Source organism: Thunnus albacares, chromosome 1 (assembly GCF_914725855.1).
Source record: "Thunnus albacares chromosome 1, fThuAlb1.1, whole genome shotgun sequence".
In the NCBI taxonomy this organism is placed as follows: domain Eukaryota; kingdom Metazoa; phylum Chordata; class Actinopteri; order Scombriformes; family Scombridae; genus Thunnus; species Thunnus albacares.
Window position 1 is genome coordinate 24,311,933 of NC_058106.1, and position 20,061 is coordinate 24,331,993.

Sequence of the window (20,061 nt, forward strand, 5' to 3'; positions counted from 1 at the left end):
GAGTGGTGAATTGATCTCTCGGCCAACTGGTTCGTACCATGTCGGTCTGGTAAGAAGTGAGGAGCAGCTTCTAGAGCCATGTGGAATTAAAACTCTTATTAGCATTTTGTTATTTTTAATTTCTCTTTTGTTTAAACACTCATGATGTCATGCTCTTAAGAAAAAATGGAAGTTGCTCATTATTTTTTTTCAATGTCTTACAGTTATGCAAAGTATGTCTACATTTAGAACTGCAACAATTAGTTGATTTATCAATTGGTTGTCACGCTCGAGAAAATGAATCACCAACTATTTTGATAATCGATTAATCATTATGAGTCATTTTTGAAGAATAAATGTCAAAATTCTCTGACTCCAGCTTCTCACACATGAATATTTTCTTGTTTATTCACTCTTCTACGGCAGTAAACTAAATATCTTTGTATTGTGGACTGTTGGTCGAGACAAAACAATCTTGGACTTTGGGAAACGATGATCTACATTTTTCACCATTCACAGTTTATAGGCCAAACGACTAATCGATTAATCAAGAAAATAATCAACAGATTAATCGATACTAAAACAATCGTTAGTTGCAGCCCTATCTGCATTAATGCAAATAAATGTTATATCAGTTTCTGGAGCATTAGAAATTTACATGCAAAGGTGTTTTTTTTCTGATGACCATGATGTATTTTGTTTTACAGGCTGCTTCCTCATTGATCACCCTCTGTTACCTGCTGTTGAAGCCAGCAGCTACAAAGCCGTAAGTATTTCAATGGACTCTACACTGGACACATTTCATCAGATTTCGAGTTTGTGTGATGTTTCGATTTTACTGAATATTGCTGTTTATACTATCTGCTTTATGTGCTACCTAAAATGTCTTTTAAGCTTCTATTTTTAACTTACAGTTTAAGTACATCACTATGTATTGGGCTGTGAGCTCTGTCAAAACACTTCAGAGTGCACATCATTCAGTACCGGGGTTGATCTAGCGCAGACACTGTTGACTGCAGCTGCTGTTTTTACTGCACAGTCAGTGGCAACAAAGCGTTACAGCACACAGCTCTAAAGCTTCCACTAAGTGTGGTTGAATATTTTTAATATCAGGATTCTAGTAATGAGGAAACACAGCCTCAGACAACAATTTACAATTATGTAATTATCTTTTATTAATACTGAAATCTTGCCTCTAATTATGACCCTGTTCTGAATTGTATAAAAAAGGCTTCCAAACACAGTGTGATACCGCAATGAATTTAAACCTTTAATAGAGAAAAGACTTAAATAAAGGCAATTCTTTCAACTACAGCTACATTCAAGTGCCAAATACAGAGTCTACATGTAATAGTGGTATACATTTGATTCCATTTCCAACCTTTTTTATAGTACTAGCAAGGATTTTGCATCTCTATATTAGGATTTACATATGTTGGAATGCAAATCATATGTTCACTTCCTTTACCTTTTTCTTCTGGCTTTATCCCTTTCCACAACAAGTGAAACCAGACTTCCAGGTGTGGAAGAGCTTCCCATGTCTCCCTACTGATTTAACAATTTACACATTTTTAGACTTGTTAGCAGCATGGCAATGTCAGTCTGTCGGTCTGTCAACCACTTTGGTCCAGACTGAAATATCTCACTAACTATTGAATGGATTGCCATTCAATATTTACCAGACATTCATGGTCCCCAGCGGATGAATCCATCTGAGTTTGGTGATCCACTGACTTTTCCTCTAGCGCCACCATGAGGTTCACTCAACAACTATTGGATGGATTGCCATGAAATTTGGAACACGCATCAACAGCTCCTGTCCCCCTCAGGATGAACTGTAATAACTTTGGTTATACAATCATTTAATTTCCTCTATACTTCAGTTTATGATCAAATACCTGCGAAACTAATGACATTCCCTTCAGCTGTACTCTGTGTTTAGCACTAATTAGAAAATGTTAGCATGACACATTAAACTAAGATGGTTAACATGGAAAGTATTGTATCTGCTCAACATCAGCATGTCAGCATCATCATTGTGCATTAGCATTTAGTTTAAGTACTGAGACACTAAAGTGGCTAAACTTGAAGGTAAACTGCTTTTGGGTAACTTTTTGTTTGTTGTCTGGAAATATGTCCCTAAAGTCTTTCTAACTTTTGTACATGTCATTGATTCACAACTAGCTTTATTTCTACAACACACTTGACAACAGTAAATTCATCTGTCAAAAATAATAATTTCTCCTGTTTACCAGTAGAACAATGCATCATTATTTCCTCAAAAATAACCAATAAAAGATGTTCAACATAGTGTATGTGTAATGTACAATTAAACAAACACTGTAGTGCACGTAGTTGTCTATCAATGTAATGCTGAAAACACGGGAACAAATGATAAGCATTGCTCTGGACAGTTTTGTCAAAATCTAATTGAGTCTGTCCAATACAGTGTATGTAATTTATAGACAGTTAATTCATATTCATACTAAATAGGCTACGTCCATAATTTACTGCATAAGACACCAGCTAACTGACTTTTATTACTCCACTTTAATTACAAACACCAACAGCAGGTTCAGCACAGCAATTTAGCAATTAGCATCGTTTCCTTGTGCTCCAAATAAGGGCTACTATACTTCATAGTTCTTTATAGTGCACTTAAATTGATGTCATCTACTTAAAATTGTGGTCAAAGATCAAAACCTTGCAAATACATAATCTTTCTGTTATGTTCAAACTCACTTCCAAACATTCAACTATCACTCTTTAAAATGTCCTCTTCATTGTCCTTGTACCCTCTCACAGGGTCTTTAGAGTCCCAAAAGACATCACAGTCTTACCCTCTGAGCGATGAACCGCTGTTTTAACCAGTCAAAACACAAAGTAAACTGCTATGTTCAAAGACAGATAAAACCTTAAATTTCTTCCAAACTTAACTTGGTGGTGATATTTAGTTTTTGGATACTCACAAGACCTGAGAAAACATACAATCATTAGTCCTTAGAAACTGTGTGACGGGGGGGGGTGGGAATAGGTGTGCAAGTGGAGGTCAGGGTTGGGGGAGTCAGAGAGGGGGAGAGAGTGTTAATATTCTCCCATCTACAAGTCATCCTGTTTGGGAGCGGGAACCACTGACTGGCTCCTTTCACCTCTGCTGACCAAGAACAAAAGTATCATTCAGTTAAAAATGGATTGAGGGCACCAATGGTGAAGCCGGCGAGCTCCACCAGTAGAGTGCAAGACCCCTGATGCCACCCCTCCTTTTTCCCCTAAGTCTCAACCTTGTTCACACTATGAAAGGACACAGCACAACTAGGATAGAAGCAGTAGCAACCCCCTTTCAGTGCCTTAAAATGCACAAGAGTTCACACAGACACTATACCAACACGGGGAAAAAAGAAACCGGTGCAGAGATTCAGTGGCAGGTAAACTACATACCTTCAAAAGGAGTGTTTGCTTTGTTACTGGCTGAGGGGCCTCCTCTTTTCTCTCATCTGCTTTTCTGTGACAAGGCTGTTTCCATTACAGAAGCCAAAACTCAAGCCCCTGTGGGCTGTAGGTAAGAGTCCACTCCAGTGTTGTCATATGATTTATTGTAAAATGCGTGGTCTTTTGTTACCACAAGTTATTTTTAAAGTAAAACACATGAATAATGGTAGAAAAGTAAAATAATTAAATACTAATCCCTGTAATGAGGAATTTTCCTAACATTTGAGGCTTACAAAACACTATCTTGTATCTGTCTGTTTCCTCCATTATGTGTGTCTATGTGTGTTTGTATCTTTAAATGTACACACCTTCCTACCCATTAGCACAGACCAAACTAGATTTTTCTCTCAACGCTATCACGCTGACACTTAAGACACAGTGACTACAAAGTAATTTGTTGACGTTCGGCTCAAACACTGTCATGACAAAACACTCGTATATGAGATTTTTCCTTTACATATCAGCACACTATTGTTGGTGCGTTAGCCCTGAGAGAAGGAGCTCTTGCAGCTGCAATATGTCTCACTAATCCATCATGATCCCTAACCCCAGTGCTCCACATACAAAAGACGGAGGGAGTGGGAGAGGACAACTAAAGTTCAAGAGACCAGGAGAACAAATGAGAGTAAGACAGCGACAGGGACAAACAACCTTTCACATACTTTAAGAGTTTGAACTGAATATATTAGGCGGCTCAGTGTTTAAAACCTGTCACAGAGCATTTAGATAACCATGTGCACGTACACTGCGAGACAAGAAGATAGCACAATCTTGAAAACAACACATTGGTCTCCATTTTGACATAAAGTAGACTAGCAGAGTGGCAGTCAGGACTGTGATATCACTTTGTGAAAACATTGTTTCATGTAGAGACTGAAATGTCAGACTGCCCATAATAAATTGGGAGTATTTTTCCCCCAGAGGAAAAACTATGCTGAGAGTTTCAGCTGCAAGCAGCAGGCCTAGTGTGACATGTCTTGACAGACTGGTATATGAATACGCTTCCTCTGTTTACTTTATCTAACACTTTCTTAACAATGGTGATTTCAAGTGGCACAATATTGGCTCTGGTGTAGTGAAGCCCCTTAAAAAAGGTGGCAAAAATGCACAGAGATCTCCCAAAACAAGGGCAAACCTTTAAACATTTAGGCTAAGTAACAGTGAAATACAGGTTATTTTACTTAACCAAAAAAAAAAAAACCCTCATTTTAAATAGACAGACGCCTCCGTAAACTTCAACTCATAATTTATTCTATTTGTTTATTGAGGCAGCACAGTAATTACAAAAAGCCACAAAAAAAATTGCTGTTTTCAATGCTGGTACCAAGGTGGTTACTTTAGTTCATGATTAACCCAGAGGTTGTGAAATAAAACGAGGAGTTTCTTCAGGAACAATCATCAACTGTATCTGCACCACTATGTGACGAGCTAATCTGTGGTGCCCATTTACTGTACCTCTCATAAAAAAAATCAGTTTTAAGTAGCAGCGGTGACAGACTTGTGGCGAGAATGTGATTATGGCACAAGTTTGACTCCTAATTATTTTTATATTACACATTAAACACTGGGAACAAGGCACTGTTTGGATCAACTCCATGTTGCAATGGAAATGGAAACAAACCCCTTTTTTAACATGTCTAGAGCTGAAACAATTAGTTAACATAATATAATCTGCAACGTGTAAGTCTTTAATTGAGTATATAATATCAAACTTCACTGGTTCAAGCATCTCACATATGAGTAATTTGCTGCTTTTCTCTGTTTTATATAAATGAGGTTGGGTTTCTGGACTGTTTCATTTGAAGCCATCACCTTGACTTTAGAAACTTCTGTGGGGCATTTTTCACCACTTCCTGACATTTTACAATCAAAATGATTGATTGATAATGAAAATAATTCTTCACTTCAGTCCAAAAACATATCAAATACACAAAGAGTGAGTTGATATAATGCTGTTTCAGTTAAGGATTTAACTTTTTGGCTCCAATGGAAAGTTAGAGACAACTTGTCAAGCTGTGTGTGGTTTAAACTGAACTAAAAGACCTTGAGAGTTATGACTCAGACTAGAAACCTAAACCAGGAGACTCATCCCCAACATCTTCGCTTGAGTATTTCCTCTTGCGAGACATTTGTGCAAAGTTTACCCCTGTGATGTTGAATGTCCATCACCCACTTGTAAACACACAACATCCCATACGGGGGCCTTCCTGGTGAAGACATTTGGAAGTGCACAGACGTGTTTTGAGGGTTGTATTTCAAGTGTGGATGCGGGTTTGGGTTTTTTTTAGTACTTACAGGTAATAAGTGAAAGCACTGAGCCCAGTTGGGACGGTGGTCAGTCCTCTCCCGGAGCAGTCTGCACCCCCATCTTCATCGCAGCTGCATGAGGGCGAACAAACGGCCGGAGTCGACTGCCCTTGACCGGTGGCACCGGGGCGAAGGAAACACCACAAACATACCCAAAACAAATCCACACGCATTTTCTCCTCGTCGGTTCAGGTGAAAGCGATTAAAAAAAATAGGAGGGGAGGGTGGGCTTTGTTTGTGGTTTAATCTATTCCGGACGTCGACTTCTCATGTGGTTTGGTCGGTTGAGGCATGAAGAGATGAAGCCTAACCGTCGCTTTTTCAAAACAATATAAAACGTCCGGACACTTCATACAAAACAAACATCCACGTTAAACGTTAAGCTAGCGTTAAAACCCCAACGTTGTCCTCGAAGACGAGCGGTTTACCTTGCCGTGAAACATTTCTCAAACCCCCTGCGTGTCGTATTAGTCCATGAAAATAAAGTAGCAATGCTGGCGACAGCAGCGGTAGCCTACCTTGCGTTTTTTGCGTTTTCGTTGTCCCATTAAATAACCAAAAAAACCCGAGCGGTGCCTGTTAATGCGTCGCTACAAAGAGGCTGATCCCGGGCGGCGGGGAAACCGTCAGTTAAACAGTTACCGGACAAATCGTTTGACGTCCTGGTTTGTTTGCTACAGATCACCGTCAGCTTTCAGCCATTCCTCACGTTCCCCTCCTTTTGCTCCTGACATCAACAGCATGCTTGTAGCTCGGCAGGCACCCTACCGGACAACCTGCAGCACTGGGCCCGGCCTGTAACACACTGAAAACCTGCACCAACCGGCTGCACACTCAACCAGCTAGGACTCTGCAAAAAAAAAAAAAAAGTCAGGTAAAGCTGCTCACACAAGGCTGCACAGAGTTACTGAGTAATGATTGTTTAACCCTCATCCTACCAACATGTTTAACATACAAGGACTACCCTAAGAGTATACTGTAAGATACAACCATAATAGCAAAAATGTTAACTTATTTCTTCTGAAATAAAACAGATTGTTTTAGGAAAGTTACAGTTAATTTGCGTATTTTGTAAAACGAAAATACTTTTTTAATACAAATTGCAGCTTTTATCCCAACAATCTTTCCACAAAGCCTTCAAAATGACTGACAGAGTGCCCCAACCCCCCTCCTGATAGTGTGTGATACTTTAAATTAGGACCCATGGCAAACATGAACTCAATAAATAGTTCCATCTTTTAAAACTGCATATAGGCAGAATTGGTTGTTTTTGACTGGGGTCCCCCGGGACCACAATGCATTGATATAAAGCCCTAATTAAAACAGAGACAGATAACAATGACATGAAGTCATTAGCAACACATTGATTGACAAAGTCATGAAAGACTGGAATGATAGAATAAAGCACCTGTGAGATATGACAAAAAAGTATACCTGTGGGGTCTGCAGGGACCCTAGTTGGAAGGATTGAGGTTAATTCCTTGTAAATCAACTATTTCTCATGTTTCAAATGTCAGAGTGCATTAATAGATTTGACTTTTTTGAATTGCATGTTTGCTGTGTATTTTTTGGCACATGCTGTGACCCCAAACCTCTGGGGGCTCATTTTAAATGCTTGTTGGGGAATCTTTTTTTTTTGTCTTTGAGTAGTAAATGTCACTCCTCATTCACATGGCTGAATTAAACAGTTAAGGGGACATGGGGCAAAACTTTGTTATTGGGTCCCTTGGGTCCCTTTTTACTTCCCTAAACCTACCCTCCCCCTTTGTGCTTTGTGTGCACAGAGCAACTCAGAAACAAAACCAGTACTCCTATACTGGAATACTGACTCCAGGTTTTCTGTTTGCTGTTTGTTTGAGACAGTTTAATCAAAACAACTTCATTTAGGAATATGCACCATGTGAGCACAATATTAACTAAAATAAAGGCTGAATACTAGATTTTGATACAGTGCCGTGAGTTGTTAATTATACAAAACCAAACTTGATATCCAGTATATTATACTTTATGATGAAAATTCTAAAAACAAATTAGCAATAAATTCAATTAAGTACAACGATTGAAAAACAATGAACCTGAGGCTTTTTGGGGCCCCTGCAGGCCCCTGAACACCATGGCCTTGCCTGGTCGGTAATCCAGCCTTGCACATATACGTTTACAGATTATTTAAGCAATTTTCAATGCTTTAGAAATTAATTTATTTGACAGGAACAATGCATATTATTTCAATAACTAAAATATGCCATTTTCATCTGTTTCATCTTTTCATTCATTGGTAGGAGACATATACAGATTCTTTATGTAAAACCACAATGTGAAACATGCTCAAATATTAGTCAATTCATTCAATTCAACTCATTCAAAATTTCATATCAGTAATAACCAGCTTATAGTGGGACAATGTACTGCTAGGTCTGTCTCCTTTTATATACTCAAGTTCTCATATGTTTTATGATGTAAAATATCTATCTGAAAACTAACAGGTAAGTCATACAATAAATGTGGTGGAATAAAAAGTACAGTATTTCCCTCTGAAATGTAGTTGAACAAAAGTATAAACTTTCACAAAATGGAAATATCCAAGTAAAGTACAAGTAACTGCGCTTTAGCATAGTACTTCCCACCTCTGATTATACAGTTAAATACCAGTAGTTTTTCCTCACTAATAGGATGTGGTGGATGTTTTGCATTTCCTGACAATTTATGCAAAATAGATGCTAAACAAATAGATATAATAACACATTTTAGAACAGCAATCACTAGTAATTACTAGTTAGACTAATATACACAAGTTTAAACAGGCGTTTTTGCCATAATTATACTAGTGAAGTCCACATGTTTTTTTAAACTTCAGAAAGGTGATGAAGGTAAAGGATAGCTGAAGAATGCAGAGACAAACAGCCCACTTCCTGCCTCGAGGGGGTTGCATATTGTTGTTTTTAGGGTTACATATTACCTCCTTGTCTGTTTAAACCACAACACTCAGACACACGCATAATAACGAAGAGCAGAATGAATCAACAGCGACCATCAAAAGACACTGAACCACCATCACCTCCACATACACTGCTGCTGTGCCAACACACACCCCTGCGCCTACATCTACCTACATCTAAATTTATATTGTGGAAAACATGAATGTTAAATAAGCATGAGACAATAAAAAACTTTTAAAACCACCACCACCACCACCATCACCAACAAACAATAATGTCTTTGCTGCTATAAATCCATCTAACCGTACTGACCTTTCTCAAGCTGTTCAATTCAGATCAGAGTCATCATTTTGCAGCAGCATCCTCGTGGTGCATGGGATTTTCTTTCCGATATTAAGCTCATTTATTGCCAAAACCAAATATGAGACAGCAGCAAATCATATGAAATCAGGAATCCACGACATTTTAAATATAATAATTTAATTCAGCATTAATTGTGTAGTGGTTCACTGAATTCAGTTTTTTAAGTGTAAGCTATGTTCTTACACTCTCACATGAATAATATGGAACTGGGAATATATGCAGGGCAGTTTATACTGATATACATACATGCACGTCCAAGACAACAATAGTTTTGTGCCAAGAGTATTGTACTACAAGAGTTTTTGTTAGTCTCATTTTAGACTAAGAGGTAATACATTTTCATTTTAGAATCAATCATTTTTACTTGTGTAAGATACCTGTGCATAGTTAGAGTTACTTGACATTTTAACATGTTGAAATCAGAGGGGAGACATCATCAAGTAGTTTGATGGGTGGGGAGTAGAATAAGTACTCGTAGTGTAAAAATCACTTTGAGTGGTCAGAAGACTAGAAAGGCGCTATACAAGTACAGTCCATTTACCATTTATAGTAGATGCATACTTGTAGATATATTTGAAAAGACTGTAATACCAGTTCTAACAACAAGCATAAAATAGGACAAGAGGTCAGAATACCAGCATAGAAAGCAAACAAATGTCTGTCCACCACCTACAGTAGACCTTCACATTCTTTCTTTTCACTGTATGGCATGAACATCATACTTATTCCTCCTCTTATACCTCTTACTGAGCAAGTGAACTTGCTTCAGCCTCCACATCTTTTTTTATGCACAAATATTCCCACCATGAATAAACCACTCTCCTTAACACACCGTTTAGAAATTCACTCTTACAGCACCTGATGCTCAGAGCATCTCCACCCTCCACATTATGGGATAATCAGTGGTGCATGTGGGAAAGGGCAGTAAACCAGACAAGGCTCAAGGTGCACAGGGTGGGGTGACTATGTTTGGTATTCTTGTAGCCAGAGGCACATAGCGCACCTGCTGCACATATGGAAACTGGGATTGGATTACGAGCATTACATTATCTGTGGGGGGTGTACAGTGTGGCATCAATCATTTCCAGTCACATCAGCTCCACTCGTTCCCACTTTCCCAAAAGGTATAGAGTCAGATTCACATTTCTGAAAATATTATTAATAATTAATAATAATCACACTAATGCATTGATATAAATGAAACATTGCTATTTCATCACATACAACAATGCAACAAAAATTATTAAATAATACTGTTAAACACATACTATATATAACATTTCAGTGTAACTTCCCCTGGCTCAGAAGTTTTCACAGTGAAGGTACGAGCTTTGCACACATTGCTGACTACCTTGCTAGCTAATCACATACAATTTGCCAATAAGACATCCTTGGAGTTGTAGGAATGCATATTTTTTCACTTTTAACTAAAGCTCCCCGCCTCCTTTAGCACAGCTTAGTTTTGCAGTTGCTTAGTGTAGTTCAGCTTAAGATCTCTTGGAGCTGTGTAGTGGGCCCACAGTTCATATCAGTCTCATTTGATGGGAGTAACACTTTCCACTTTCCCTGTCTTCTTGTGAGATATTTTAAGACATAAGCAGAGAGTGGTGGGGATAGCAAGTATAAGGAGACCTTTAATCAACAGTAATCACTTTTTAATTGATGCCAGGTCTCTGCACTAAGACCTGTCATTAAAATTGGTTTTCAATCGACCAGTCAAAGTATTTGTTGGAGCAATGCTGAAATGAGCAAGCCATGTGCTTATGCAAGTCAAACAAAAAGAGCAAAATCTTACAAAAAATGATTTGTTTTTAGGTATTATTTTAGGTATGTGTGTATATACAGTACCACCTAGCAGAATAAAACAAAACCCAAGCAAATATGTATTGATGAAGTTATCAAGTGGGCACCTTCCAGTATGTTTTCTTGAATGATTTCACTGAAACCTCCAAAAGGCCCAACAGTAAACAACACAGATTGACCAGAATTCACTGGCACCATTCTGCACTGAAACTAAATTAACACAGAACATTTTATCTGCTAATTTTGGGTCTTAACACTTGTCTTAACCAACTTTCTATGTGTAAAATCATGTTTGTGTCTACTGGTGTGGTTGAAAACATGCTCTGAGGGGCAGTGTTTCTTAAAATAATCTCATTGGATACCAACGCTAACCCCTTTTTATTTATTTATTTTCTGTTTTATTTTGTGTGAAAGAGAAGAGCCTATGTAGATGTAAAAGACAGACTTAAAATACATAAAAATACCTAAAAACGATATGAGATTGTCTCCACAATGTATTTTGGTCAAGAATTTTAGTACTTAAATAGGGTGTTTTCTTCAGTTCCTCCATTCAGCCTGTTTTCCAGCATTGAAAAAGACAAACACACTGGTATGCCTTGTTTATTCAACAAAATTACATCATCTGAGATGGGACACCAGATATTAGGGGTCTGGTATTTCAGCTGAACTCAACTACACTTTCATCTAAACCACACATTATTCAAACAGTTAAAATAATGATGCAAAGTATTCTGAGACATATGTGAAAGAAAATTCACCGTGAGTAAGTAAAGGAAAACAAACCTAATTTATAGTTTTTGTCTTTAAGGCCAGTATGTCAGCACTGGAGAATTACAGAAAGGTGTGCTATGATATTTGTTTCATCCAAAGAGCACAGATATTCAGCCAGAAGTGTACATTAATTTTAATAATAGTTACATTCTTAACACAGTTGTTGGTGTAGCCAAATTCTTATGAAGAGAAACACTACCCCACAGTGGTTAGAATTTCTCAGTGCTCCAAACTATTTTCCTTTCTCTCAATGGTCATGAATTCTTGCCCCCCAGGAGTATTACACCATACTGAAATATAAACTGTGCATATGCTGAGTTCAGCGAAATGAAAACTGTGAAAACAAATGCACTTCACTTACAGTAATAGATTAATAAAGTATAGTATGGAAGTGTGTCAGTATGCTGTACCACAATGTCATCTCTGATGTCAGAGTGTCTTTATAAAGAAGCAGAAGTAAGGGAAGAAAAAGAGGAAAATTATTTGAACAGCATAAAATAAATGCAAACATTAGATAGAATAAAACAGTTGATCAAATAACCACAATAAATAAATAAAGTAATCCCAGTGGTGGTAACTCAGTAACTAACAATTTTGAGGTAATTCTACTAAAGATTAATAACTCCACTACATTTATTTTACTGCTTTAGTTGCTAGTTACTTTGTAGATCAAGTTTTTACATACAAAACTTTTTGATCACCTTGTAAAATAGGATGAATTGTTTAGATTAAACTAGCCAGCGGTATATTAGATCCACCTCAACCAAGTTGCAACAGCTGCTCTAATCAATGTTATTATATTAAAAGTGGGTGAGATGGCTAGGTGAAAGAGATACGTGTTACGTGAAAGAGAATGTTGCCACAAAGAAATATCACCCGACTGCAGTTCCCCTCAGTTCTATGGAGCTTTTAAGCATCTTTGGGTACATTGTTTTGGTTTCATGGCCTGCAACTTTGCTGTTTTGGTTTACTCTCACTGCACCGTTTCCATCTTTAGCATGCAGTTCTAAAAAATAGCTCTAAAAAGCGACTGTGCATTACCTGCTCAGCACCAAACGGCAGACAGACAAAGTTAGCGACTAGCCGGTGAACATAGTAGAGCATTTAGCAACTAAAGACTCTGATATTTCCCTCAGGAGTTGGTGGAGACCAAACCAGAACAAAAAAGAAAGTGAATATTGGACTTGCATTCATCAGATCTCCTGAAATGTGTGCTTGATGTGTAAATAGGCAACTGTTCACTAACATGTTTGCTGTATGTTGTGTTTACAGCTAGTTGCACTGCCCTAAAGTGGCCAAATAAAAGACACATTCAACACATGCAATGGAGTCAGCTTGAGGTTAGTAAGATAATTACTAAAGAAATAGACTTGAAGTGTAAAAAAACAGGGATTGGGTAATGAGAGACTTGAGTCTCTAGGACTAGATGTGGATTTTCTCATTTGTTAAAAAGGAAGTGTATCTGTTATGTAAGTCGGATAAGTGAAAAAAAAAACGTGAGTCTAAAAGTTGCCAAGTGCACTCAATAAACCCTCTTAATGTAGGTGATAACATGGCGTCTTGCCCTTTCAGCATCCTCAGGGCAAATTTTACACTTTTAGCCTCACTAGTGGTTGAGCAGACGTGATGCAACATACACCACTAATTCCATGAAATTGCTTTGATATGGCTAACACAGATTCTTGAGTCAGACAGTTCTTTCATACAGCTCTGATTTCCTGTTCATGCAGAACACAACCTTGGTTATTTTACATCTTCTGCCGCAGAGTTTGAATTCTTTGTCCTGTTATTATACAAGATAGCACCAGTGTTTACGGTGAAAATGGCATTTTTTGTCTCTCGCTGCTTGGATGTTCTTCTTATCTCTGATGTTCAATAAGAAAGGCAAGCCTGAGGGACAATAAGGCTAGAACAGTTATTAGCAAGTAAGGGATAGTGTGACCGTAACGCCAGATGACGCTATCTCTCTGTCCTCAGACAAGTGTCAGTGGTCACAATGATCACCTTCTTCTAGAACGGCCTTGGATGTCCGATGATCGTCATTCTCAGACTATAATAAAGCTTCTTTGTCTGATGACCATAGCTGACACAAATAAGGAGTATCTCAGGCAAAAAGATCATAGAAACAGAGAGGGCTGTGAAGTGAACTAATGAAAATAAAGACTTTTTTTGGCATTTCAAGGTAATGAAGCACTTGTCATTTTGTTCAGACAGTATTATATAAATAACCTTGGGACATTGCTGTTTTTGAGCCAGTGAAAGGGGTCTTTGAGGACATACATAATTGTCGCCATTCAAGTCTCAATGTGCAATTGTTGCTCATGAGTGTCATTTACACCAATTTCATATTGCCCAACCGAGAGCTACTACATTTACTATGAACCTGTGGTCATGGAACTAAATAGAAACCGGATCGTGTTGTACTGACTCAGATAGATGAGGCTTGCGGATATGGTGACCTAGAAATGTTAACTATTAAGGCCTACAGCTAACATTCTCATATTAAAGGTTACTCATGGATATAATTCCTCAGCAGCAATGGAGGACAAATTGCTCTAAAGAAGCATCTCAGTCTTAAGGCCTAAAGCTACCTCTCTCATTAAAAGTTACTCATGGATATAATGCCTTACCAGCAAAAGAGGGCAAATTGTTCCAGGTTTTTTAATAAAAAGAATGGTTGTTAGAAGTTAATGAAGACACTCTCACGTATTAGTGCAGATGTTTCAGTTGTCATTTTTGTGGAAATTCTCTCAGCCAAAGAACACTGTGGAACAATTTTTCGGTAAGTTAAGACATTTTATCCCCCAAATTACCCTGTAAAATCTTGCAGAATGCATGTCCAGTAATTGCATTCTTGCATGATCAGCCTATGTGGTCCTGTCATTCATCCTCTCTGTCTGTATAACTGCTCATTGTGGTACTGTCCCCTCAAGCTATATTCTTGTGTCAAGAATGTTAGCATCAGTACAGTGCTCACTGTTGTTTCTCTCGAGTTGGTGACAAATGTCTGATATATTGTATCCTCTCAGATGAACAAGATGTGCCTTATTCAGACTGACTTCTGTCAATGTTCAGAACTGACAGTAAAATCCATCATGGAGTTCACAGTCTGTTGCATCCCCAGAAAAATGTGTTCCCAGTTTCTTCAAAAGGGGCAAATTTACCAAAAAGATTTTTTCAAGAATCAGTGCAAATCATGACAGTTGCTTTAAAGTTTACTAATAACATGTAAGCATACATAATATTGGATTAAATCATGCAATGCAAAGCAATGAATACATAGTAAATGGTGTAAAAATGCTTAACAATATAATAATAAATGCCTTATGACAACTAATTAATAAGTTGTCTTCATAAACACTATAATGGTGCCTTGCTGTTGTTTCCGATGTTTTTATTTTTACTGTCGAGCATCTGTGCTTTTAAATAAATCTGGCTCATTCCCTGGAAATAAGTCATTTACAAACTGTTATCAGGAGAATATATTTAACAAGAAAAACACATGGTAAATTAAATGTGGGCTTTTTTAGCCACAAAGAGCAACCCAGTGTGAAACTCTGCCCAAACAGTCCCAAAACATAATAATTGAAAACCACAGAGGCTAGAGAGACATAGAAACACATATTAGCCCGTGTGTGTCCTGTAGCTCCAGGCTGTCTTTTGAAAGCATGCTGTCAGATTAATTTTCAGCCTCTCAATCTGAAAGTCCCGCTGATGGCGAGGTTTGGCTTATCCTGCCTGTTCATTGTGAAACTACATTTGCAATTGATGGAGCACCGGAAAACCATGCTGCTTTCCTTTTGTATGCCCACAAAGTCTACTGGGTGTAGACAATAAAAAGAAACAGTGGTGTAATTTGAACAGTGCGGTGCGTAGGGGGTGGGGAACGAAAATCAGTTAAAAGGTTGCAAGTTTGTGACATGTTTGGCCCAGAATTATTGACAAAGCAAATGCCATCTAAGTCTGTTGTTTACTGTTGATAGATGAAATTAATTGAAGAAAAAGCTGTCTAACAAACTGGTCAGAGGTTATATTTTCTTAGGTTGAAGCTGTGGAGGTTCTCCTGGTTCTTCAGGGGAAGACCTCGAAATGTCACAACTTTCATATTAGGCTTCAATGTGTGAAGCTTTTAAAGGCTACAGATAGGGGTCAATATAATTTACATCCATTTTTTTCTCACTGAAAAACATTGTATGTATTCTTCAGGTCTAACAAATATGTAAAAAGCATTTCCTTCCTCATTAAACATTTTCAGATTTTTTAAAAAATCAATAAAATTTTAACTCCTGTATTGTTTAAATCCATGTTTGCTAGCTTCTGCCTTTCTTGGCACATTACTGCATTTCTTGGTGCGTTAGCCCTGCCAACTGTCAGTCAGTGTGGACGTTAACAGCAGATATGTGTATCGCACTGCCACATGCTTGTGCATGCATGTAATACACACAAAATGGGGACCCACTCATAAACCATTGCTACATAGCCCTACTAGTGGTCAAAATCTCCACAGGGTACCTTTAAACTCCAACAATCTCAGAAAAATCTGAAATGTCAAAATGTTTCACCTCTGACCTGTAAATAGTACAATCAGTGTTCAAACTGGTAAAAAATCTGTTGCAATGTTGACACATTGCTGGGTTATGTTATGAGACTTCTGAGCAGGGCAGTTCCTACATCTCCAAACCTCACCTGACCTACTGTGAGAGTATTTAATGCACTTAGTGAATCACATTCTCATGTCACTCTGCAATGCAATGTATGAACTAGTAAAGGGAGTTACAACTCAAGATATTTAGGCACAGACATCAATTTAGCTGCATGTTTTAAATTTTGATACATCTACATTTGGTTTTCACTGACAGATTTGAACTAGTATTATAGTTCATAAAGTTTTAACAACAACGGAATTACAAGACAATTAGAAAAAACAGAAATGTTTCTCCATTTGTTTGCTGATATTTCCTCCCTGCTGTCTGTGGCTACTGTTTGTCCTTTCAGAGCCTTTCTTGTCTTTCTCTGCTACCGAATTTACAAGAATCAAGAAAAAGACTTCCGCCTCAGTTGGTGTTTGTATCAGAGTTATTCATAATGATTTTGATAAAATAATCAATTTTGAGGTTTCAAAACTTAAGATTGAGCAACATTTCATGATCTTTTCAGCTCCTTTAGCCACAGTCACAGAGCAGTGAGGTCACATGGTAAAGAGGCGGAAGCTGATTGGTCCTCCAGTAGAGATGCCACGGTGAGGAAATTTTCCCATTGATTAATAAACTTGTGACAACACTGGTGTTACCAGTTACACTGGACATTTTACAAGATAAGATATTCGCTTTTTAACATTAGATTTTCATTTTAGGTCTTCTCATTACTTAAGAGTTAGTGCCAGCCCTCGTCCTCTGTGCATAGCCGTTCCGCAGCTCACACAGACACAGGGACGCGCCAGAAGACGACCACCGCTTAGAACCAGAACTGGAGCAACCCGTCTGCCTTCCAGAGAGAGACACACCAAAAGCAGGCTAAGAGCTGGAGTTTTTGCCAAAAACAAGCACCAAGACTCAGAGAGACATGAGAGCAGCTGCTCACTAACAGCTAGCGTTACGTTTGTTTACAGCAGAGAGCAGAAGGGAGGACAGATGTCTCACTCTGCTACTTTTTGCTGCAACCCTACTGCAGTGGACTCATGGAGCAGTAGCGTCCGTTGTCCAACTAAGTATTGAAAACACGCTTAGTATTTTACAAATTATAATTTTTTTTATTTGATGAACATGGGCGCGGATACGTGAAAATGAACTAAATGGGTTTTATTTCTATAAAAAAGCAAAAACGAGAGTATGGGTGGTGGGCAAGTAATCGATGTTATTTCCCAACACCGTGTAACATCGGTAACATTGACTATTGCGGCAAGCCTACCCTCCAGTCCACCTTCCAAGCACTGATTGGTGCTTGGAAGATGGAACCTTATAGCACTAAGGTTGAGATTGATTTTTGAGATAAAACCTTTTCTTTTCTCAAATTTAGGGCCTATAATACAGAAAACAAAAAATAAACTGATACAAAATGGTAATAACATGTCAAAGAATAGTTTCATATGAATAACCCATTTTTCACAAAAACGTCAGATAGAATCTTATAATTCATGCTGTTTCCTTTTTTGTCCTCGCAGAGTTAACCCACTCCCTAGTGAGAGAAAACAAACGATTTTCTATTAGTTCTCAAGATTCAAACGGTGAGTGTGACTCACCATTGGCTTACACAACACAAACCTTAGTTCTCTAAGCTCTCTTCTCTCCTTCTGTCACTCCTCTATATCTTTCTCCATTTTCTTCACCATCATGCAAAGTCTCAAGGGTAGACTGAATGTCCTCTTCCATTTGGCTGCTATTTTGGTCTCCATGTCAACAAGATATGAGTCACCACACCCTCCAAAAACGTGGACACAATCACTAAAACATGTTACTATTAATAAAGCAATCGACCCATTCAGTTACTGCTAACACACTACTGTGCGTCAGTCATCCTCAAGTTGAATAGCTGGGATAATGATGTGAGGATGAATAAAAGTACATGAACATGAAAACAAAGCATCGCACTGTAAGCATTTTCTTGTAAAGGAACCGTTTAAAGATTCTGACTCCTCTGAGCCTATTTTTATATGCTGCTGTTAAAGCACTTTCAGCAAACAAAATATAGAGACTCAATCTGTGTGTGTGTGTGTGTGTGTGTGTGTGTGTGTGTGTGTGTGTGTGTGTGTGTGTGTGTGTGTGTGTGTGTGAGACTTCCTGGCAGCATAAATATATAGATTACGTCTACATTACGTGTACAGTATTTGCCTGGAAAAGATTCATGTTTTCTAAAATAGTGACATACATGGTATTTCTATCTATCTATCTTGAAATTAGTCTGACAGGCAAGAGGCAAGAGGCAGTCCAGCCAAATTTAATTTGCTATAATCAAGATAATTAAACATTGTTTGACTAATCTAATTTGATATTATTCATCTACTAATAACTAGCTTGTCAATTTATGATAACATTTCTGTGGCCACTGAATTCTTGGAATCTCATTAATTTGCAAATTCTTCTAAGTGCTGTATGCACAGTGTGTCATCTTTTCTGCATAATGAAATTTGTTGCAAATTAACCTTTATGATAAATGCATTATGTTAATGATACTGTAGCACGGTGGCTCAGCAGTTCGCCCTGTTGCCTAGCAGAGAGAACTGTGGCCTTTTTGTGTCGAGTTTCCACTTTCTCCCTGTGGCTGTGCAAGTTTCATCTGGGCGCTCCAGTTTCTGCCAGCAGGCCGATGATGTGAATTGGAAACTCTTAATTATGGGTGTTGATGCCTTGTGATCGAGTGGTGACTTTTCCAGGGTGAACACCACCTCTTACCCAACAGCACATGTACAAACAAATCTTCATCACTGAAATCTACAAAGTGAACTAACTAGACGGAATCACCGTTGGCATTAAATGAATCAGTAAATTTTAGCCGTGGAGCCGCTCACTGTTGACTGAGAGCACTGCTGTCAGCTCAGCCATAATTACTTCCTGGTTAAAAGTTTACTGAAAGGCAGTAAAAGCCACAGTACTATAGAGTGACTACAAATCTTTAAACTGAACAAAACGGTATTGAATCTGCAAAGTGATTTCCACCTTCCACCTATTCCAACATAAATTGGTTGACATCCAATTCATGCTGGAATAGGTTCCAGCCCCTGTGACTCATTTTAGAAAATGGATGAATGGACAAGATTTAAATGGACCATAAGCCAGCTTTGTAAAACCTTTTGGGTGCCATATAAATACTGTAGATTATCCCATGTGACCAAAGTATAGACTAGAAGTAAATTAGTTAAGGAAGAATTAGTCTGTCACTGTCCCCTGTGACCATTTGGGCACAGTGGAGAATGATTTCAGTAGGTTTAAGTTGACATATCATACTTTTTGTGATTTTCTGTCATTTATATAGTTATGATGTCAGATGTTTATGTTAAACGTTCTCACAGTTCCAAAACTTGAGGTTAACGTATGTAAAAATGTTCCTTGCAAGTCAAAATCTCAGGTTTCAACCTGCTCTGAACGCTCAGATTGCAAAGTTACCTCTACTTCCCCATCAAACTTGCGTCAGATTGTTCATGCATGCCCACAAACAGCCATCTGTTTCTAAATCTGCTAAAGTTGTTCCATGGGTTATTTGCTTTGTTCACTCGCATATTTTTGGTCAGATTTCAGCTCAAACATGAACGATGTATTTGGGAAATTGACATTTTGAGTAGAGAGAAAAAGAAGTGAAATCCTACTACTGTCAGTTTACGTAGCCCTTTGGGGAAGCTGGCCAATCAGAACAGACGGGGCTCCTCAGGAGGGGGGCCTTAAAGAGACAGGAGCTAAAACAGCCTGTTTCAGACAGAGGC

General features: G+C 38.2%; 1 protein-coding gene and 1 long non-coding RNA gene across 2 annotated transcripts in view; one reads left to right on the plus strand and one right to left on the minus strand.

Annotated features, from left to right (window-relative positions):
- lgr4 (leucine-rich repeat containing G protein-coupled receptor 4) overlaps window positions 1–6,845 on the minus strand; it is a 36,546-nt gene extending 29,701 nt beyond the window's left edge. The window contains exon 1 of the mRNA XM_044351202.1: window positions 5,764–6,845. Coding sequence (XP_044207137.1) covers window positions 5,764–5,948 — 185 coding nt within the window. The 5' untranslated portion in view covers window positions 5,949–6,845. The remainder of the gene's footprint in view (window positions 1–5,763) is intronic.
- Window positions 6,566–18,682, plus strand: LOC122982141. Its single transcript, XR_006403405.1, has 3 exons — window positions 6,566–6,649; window positions 16,806–16,887; window positions 17,002–18,682. It is a non-coding gene; the product is annotated as an uncharacterized LOC122982141 (long non-coding RNA).
- Window positions 18,683–20,061: the final 1,379 nt, after the last annotated feature.